We start from the raw sequence: 6,485 nt of genomic DNA, 5'->3' as shown, positions 1-6,485 counted from the left end.
TGTTTAGAGGAGCTTAGCTGAGACACAGATATGACTGCTTCCTGTCTGAGAATGTCTAGTAGTAAGCTGTTTAGAGGAGCTTAGCTGAGACACAGATATGACTGCTTCCTGTCTGAGAATGTCTAGTAGTAAGCTGTTTAGATGAGCTTAGCTGAGACACAGATATGACTGCTTCCTGTCTGAGAATGTCTAGTAGTAAGCTGTTTAGAGGGGCTTAGCTGAGACACAGATATGACTGCTTCCTGTCTGAGAATGTCTAGTAGTAAGCTGTTTAGAGGAGCTTAGCTGAGACACAGATATGACTGCTTCCTGTCTGAGAATGTCTAGTAGTAAGCTGTTTAGAAGAGCTTAGCTGAGACACAGATATGACTGCTTCCTGTCTGAGAATGTCTAGTAGTAAGCTGTTTAGAGGAGCTTAGCTGAGACACAGATATGACTGCTTCTCACACAGACACACACCTCTGATAGGTCCCCTGTAATAATGAACTGATACAGTGTGTTGATTGGTGGAATAAGGAACTGTATCCCAAATAGTCAGACAGGCCAGGTGATCTGGTTGTATTTACAGTTGCTGACTTGGTGTTGTGCACTTAGCATCACAAGAAGATTCAAAAGGCTCCAGGCTGCAGCACCTCCGGCCGTGATTGGGAGTCCCACAGGGAGGAGCACAATTTTTTTATTTTATTATTTTACCTTTATTTTACCAGGCAAGTCAGTTAAGAACAAATTCTTATTTTCAATGACGGCCTAGGAACAGTGGGTTAACTGCCTGTTCAGGGGCAGAATGACAGATTTGTACCTTGTCAGCTCGGGGATTCGAACTTGCAACCTTTCGGTTGCAAGTCCAACGCTCTAACCACTAGGCTATTGACCCAGCGTCATCTGGGTTTGGCCGGGGTAGGCCGTCATTGTAAATAAGAATTTGTTCTTAACTGACTTGCCTAGTTAAATAAAGGTAAAATAAATGTTTTTATTAAAAAGTTCAAAACCACTGGTCTAAACTAAAGGTACCATGTGGTTAGTTGAGAATTACCCAAATGTATAACCACAAACCCATATCTCTGTAGTTCTCTGTCCCTCCATGAAAGGTTGGTCAGTAATAGTGCTGCCATCCTGCAAACCCTTCAATGATGATGATGATGAGGATGAAGGTATTCATCTCCCTGCTGACTCGTTCAGTAGGTGATCCATAATCGATAATTATCTAATTTGATCAATCAGTGTTAAAGTACTGAAACAAGATTAGGATATCAACCTAATCTACCTTGCCTCTGAGATAAGGAACGCAAATAAACACACATGCACACATGCACATACACCAGGGAAATAGCCAGAAATTCATTTGTGGATAGGCCTGCATTTTTTTGTTTTTGCTCAATCTAAATGGGTGGACCTGGCAGGGCCTGTCTCCCCAGTGAATGGGCCTGTGTCCACCCCAGCCCACCCATACCTATACCCCTGACACACACACAGACAGACAAACACAATTGAATCAGACTTCTATCTAACCACTTCCTGGTTCTTGACTCCTCCTCCAGGATGTTACCTTGACAACTCACTCAATTCTCACAATCTGAGATGCCACTGTACAAGACATATCTGTGTGTCCAGTTCCTCTTCCTCAATTGAAGGAGTGTTTCTAAAGGCAGCCCTCTCCAGTCAGTCATTAATCCAGACATGGCTCTCTCATTCCCACTCTGGCTGAAGGTAGCCTAATTATCCCTCTCTCACACTGCCCTGGCCCCAATCCCAGGTCTCTAGGGGGTTAGTGCCAATCATCCTGGTGGGAACACACACCCACCTACACACACACACACACACATTACCTCTGAGGGGAGGATAACTGCTCTGTGTCACCTGCTGAGTCATGTTCCAATAGCATGTTTGTGTGTGTGATGTTATTGGAGTCTAGCAAGACAAATACAACAAGTGAACATTATAACATTTTAAAGAAAATATGGATTTTATTCCACTGCTAAACAAAACCAATGGAAAATATCCACACACAGCAAAACATACACAAGATGAGCAGTGCAGATTGTCAGTTATCTCAATCGGACAGATAGGACTATGTACAAAACCACAGACATACAAACACCTTGTTATCAGAATTCAAATTGTCCGTATAACCTAGTTAAAGCACTTGGGAGAGAGAACAAGAGATGATAGAGAGAGAGAGAGAGAGGAGAGAGTCTCAGTGAGGGATCCTAAAAGGATTAGAGATCACTAATTATCTAGCACCTCTCTCTTTTACTATTTCAATCGCTCTGTCGGCTGAGATTGTCAGAACACTGCATGTCCATTGGTTGATTCTCCAGACCGTCACAGAGGCTGGCGAATGGGGCGACAGTTTTGAGGGGTCAGTCTAATGTAGACTGCAGTAGGGGTGGGGTTGTGTGTGTGTCCTGGGTCTTAGAGCACTGAAAGGTCATGGCAGGATTTGGACTTCAGGCGGAATGCGACGTTGGCATTGTTCTTGGCCACCATCTTGTCCAGGAAGCGTTTGGCCTTTTTGGGTATGCTGTCGCGGCGTGTGTGTGAGTGTGTGTGTCTGCGGCGGTCGTTGTTCTCCTTGGTGTCTCTGCGTAGTCGTAGCTGCTGTACAATGCCATGGAAGGCTGGCCAGACGTTGTGTTGCATCGCTGCTGACGTCTCGATGAACTTACAGTCAAACACTGCAGCACACGCACGGCCCTCTGGAGGGAGAAACAGTCACACAAAGTCAGATAGCTGCTGAGAAACTCATAAACACACCATCAAACACCATAGCTCCTCCACAGCCCTCTGTAACATACAGTTGAAGTCGGAAGTTGAAGTTGAAGTTGAAGTTTGCATACACCATAGCCAAATGCATTTAAACTCAGTTTTTCACAATTCCTGACATTTAATCCTAGTAAAAATTCCCTGTCTTAGGTCAGTTAGGATCACCACTTTATTTTAAAAATGTGAAATGTCAGAATATTAGTAGAGAGAATGATTTATTTAAGATTTGATTTATTTTATCAAATTCCAAGTGGGTCAGAAGTTTACATACACTCAATTAGTATTTGGTAGCATTGCCTTTAAATTGTTTAACTTGGGTCAAACGTTTTGTGTAGCCTTCCACAAGCTTCCCACAATAAGTTGGGTGAATTTTGGCCCATTCCTCCTGACAGAGCTGGTGTAACTGAGTCAGGTTTGTAGGCCTCCTTGCTCGCACACGCTTTTTCAGTTCTGCCCACACATTTTCTATAGGATTGAGGTCAGGGTTTTGTGATGGCCACTCCAATACCTTGACTTTGTTGTCCTTAAGCCATTTTGCCACATCTTTGGAAGTATGCTTGGGGTCATTGTCCATTTGGGAGAACCATTTGCGACCAAGCTTTAACTTCCTTACTGATGTCTTGAGATGTTGCTTCAATATGTCCACATAATATTCTTCCCGCATGATGCCATCTATTTTGTGAAGTGCACCAGTCCCTCCTGCAGCAAAGCACCCCCACAACAGTATGCCCGTGCTTCACGGTTGGGATGGTGTTCTTCGGCTTGCAAGCGTCCCCCTTTTTCCTCCAAACATAACGATGGTCATTATGGCCAAACAGTTCTATTTTTGTTTCATCAGAAAAAAGTACGATCTTTGTCCCCATGTGCAGTTGCAAACCATAGTCTGGCTTTTTATGGGGGTTTTGGAGCTGTGGCTTCTTCCTTGCTGAGCGGCCTTTCGCGTTATGTCAATATAGGAATTGTTTTACTGTGGATATAGAAACTTTTGTACCTGTTTCCTCCAGCATCTTCACAACGTCCTTTGCTGTTGTTCTGGGATTGATTTGCACTTTTCGCACCAAAGTATATTCATCTCTAGGAGACAGAACGCATCTCCTTCCTGAGCGGTATGACGGCTACGTGGTCCCTTGGTGTTTATACTTGCGTACTATTGTTTGTACAGATGAACGTGGTACCTTCAGGTGTTTGGAAATTGCTCCCAAGGATGAACCAGACTTGTGGAGGTCTACAATTTGTTTCTGAGGTCTTGGCTGATTTCTTTTGATTTTCCCTTGATGTCAAGCAAAGAGGCACTGAGTTTGAAGGTAGGCCTTGAAATAAATCCACAGGTAGACCTCCAATTGACTCAAATTATGTCAATTAGCCTATCAGAAGCTTCTAAAGCCATGACATCATTTTCTGGAATGTTCCAAGCTGTTGAAAGGCACATTCAACATTGTGTATGTAAACTTCTGACCCACTGAAATTGTGATACAGTGAATTATAAGTGAAATAATTTTGTCTGTAAACAATTGTTGGAAAAATTACTCGTGTCATGCACAAAGTAGATGTCCTAGCCGACAAGACATTTGTGGAGTGGTTGAAAAACAAGTTTTAATGACTCCAACCTAAGTGTATGTGAACTTCTGACATCAACTGTATACACATGTGCACACATGCAAACACACACACACACACCAAACCTGTGCCTCTAATCTCACCGTTAACTGACACCTCTCTGCGGCGGACCAAGTCACACTTGTTTCCCACCAGGATGATTGGCGTGTGGTGGGCAGGGCGGTGTTGGCGGAGGGATATACGTAGCTCTGAGGCTTGCAGGAAGGAGGAGCGGTCAGTTATAGAGTAGACCAGCAGGTACGCATCGCCTGTCTGTATACATTGGTCCTGAGACGACCCTCCCTGAAGGGAACACAAATAGAGACTACGTTAGAGCTGTGATATGTAAACAAACTGTTAGAGTATGGCTAAAACACACACACAGCAAGACAGAGTTGTGACTAGGCCTACAGACTAGAGTTTCATCAAGTAACCATTAGAAGTTTCTCTCTTACCTCTGAGTCCCAGTTGTCCACTAGAGTGACTGTGGCTTTCTCTCCATCCACTGTGATGGTCTGCTCACACACCTCATCTGAAGAACAAACCAATCACTGTGTTAAGAACCACATTTACAACCAACATTTATATTCATACAAGTAGTATTGTTCAAGCATCTTACTTTTATATTGATGTAATATGGATGCGTAAAAAGGAGGTCAAGTGGATGTTTCCCTATGTGCCCATTACGCACAACAGCATTAAATACATCCATCACAAAGTCATAATACTGACCTACCCTATAAAGCATATTTTCCTTACTATCAAGCGCATTGTAATTCATTCACCTCCATAGAGCTCGCACTCGTCACTGTCCATGCTGTCCGCCGCTCCAGCGAAGATGCTGGCAATCGCGGTTTTACCGACCTCTCTGGCGCCCAGCAGCACCACGCGAAAAGGTCTCGAGCTGCCGCCGGTATTCCCGGTAGACCCAGTGGAGATGACGGAGTCTGTGGAGTCTAAAGAGGCCCAGCTATCGCGGATCCCATCCGATTCCCCGGCGGAGTTCGTACAGGATTTGGAGCGGGACATGCACGCTGGAGACGCGAGGCTGTCTGATAGGTGGCTCCCGGAATCACTGATGCTCCACCCGTGGAGTTGGTGCTGCAGCCGCAGACTGTGTCGTCGCATACTCAACAGCATGATGATAAGATAATACAATAAGTCAAACTAATAAAACTCGCCCTTTAAAAATAAAGGTGCGCTGAAAAAAAACACCACTGGACTGGACTATAAAACAAATAATGGAACAGATGAGAATCTCCAAAGTATTCTCAGAAAGTAAAATAAATCCTACAAGTCCATAATTGAGTGAAATGGATGAAGACTGGATACAACCGAATGTCCCAAACTCAGGAATACGAGTTCATCAAGAGCTACGAGCAAATGTCAGAAGTTGTCCCACATCAGTGGAAGTCAAGCATTAGTGCAGGTAGACAATTAAATCCTCGAGATGGGAAAGAAAGAGGCTGTTTGGTTGTTGAGGTCTCTGAACACTGTGAGCGCGTGTAATCCCGTAAATTGGTCTCTCTCTAATGTTATAATGGGATTTCTTCCGCGGCGAGATTTATATAAAGAAGGGCTCAGCGCGAGATAAGGTTTCCTTGACGTCAAGTCTGTGTCTCCTCCCTCACCCTTGTGCGTTCTCACGGCTCGGGACCAGTGGTGTTGAGGGGGTCTGCCCCCCCCCCCCCCCCACACCCAGAGGCAGCAGTGGATAAGTGGAGATGTGTGTTTCCACATGTGTAGGCTACTGTATCCCTGCCAATGTTTCTGGTACTGTAGAGGCTGAGCAGGGACATATCACAACAGCCTGGTCTCATAGACTAGACATAACATAGTAAACGTAATTCCGGGATACCAAATTAGTATAGTAGTAGTATGATGTGTTATGTTTGGTATGGCTACATGGTGTCCTTTACATAACAATGGCTAACTGTGAACATGCATTAAGATCCAGGGTTGACACTTTCTCACAAAGCAACTGTTTTGATTATGCAGAAGTTGTTGAATCTCCTCTTCACACGTCTTTAGTGTCACACTGGGTGATGGAAACACACTTCCCCCAAAATAACAGTAGAGCTCACATTCACATAATCACTGGTTACACTCTGGTGCTGCAATGGAAA

At 44.3% G+C, this 6,485-nt stretch overlaps 1 protein-coding gene across 1 annotated transcript; it reads right to left on the bottom strand.

Moving 5' to 3' along the window:
• Positions 1 to 1,944: 1,944 nt before the first annotated feature.
• Positions 1,945 to 5,922, bottom strand: gem (GTP binding protein overexpressed in skeletal muscle). The gene is made up of 4 exons (XM_029656670.2): positions 5,145 to 5,922; positions 4,815 to 4,891; positions 4,464 to 4,662; positions 1,945 to 2,696 (listed from the first exon to the last, which is right to left on the bottom strand). Exons 1-4 carry the CDS (start codon positions 5,497 to 5,499, stop codon positions 2,413 to 2,415), a joined length of 915 nt encoding a protein of 304 aa, XP_029512530.1. The 5' UTR covers positions 5,500 to 5,922; the 3' UTR covers positions 1,945 to 2,412.
• Positions 5,923 to 6,485: the final 563 nt, after the last annotated feature.

Source organism: Oncorhynchus nerka, linkage group LG14, assembly GCF_034236695.1.
Source record: "Oncorhynchus nerka isolate Pitt River linkage group LG14, Oner_Uvic_2.0, whole genome shotgun sequence".
Lineage (NCBI taxonomy): Eukaryota > Metazoa > Chordata > Actinopteri > Salmoniformes > Salmonidae > Oncorhynchus > Oncorhynchus nerka.
The sequence above is the reverse complement of the archived record's forward strand: the minus strand, read 5'-3'. Positions and strand labels throughout refer to the sequence as shown.

Coding starts and splice junctions, on each gene's coding strand:
- gem (XM_029656670.2), bottom strand. CDS start 5,499: ATGCTGTTGAGTATGCGACGACACAGTCTGCGGCTGCAGCACCAACTC. Junction 4,663..4,814: donor TGGACAACTGGGACTCAGAG/GTAAGAGAGAAA, acceptor TGTTCCCTTCAG/GGAGGGTCGTCTCAGGACCA. Junction 2,697..4,463: donor CAGAGAGGTGTCAGTTAACG/GTGAGATTAGAG, acceptor TTCTCCCTCCAG/AGGGCCGTGCGTGTGCTGCA.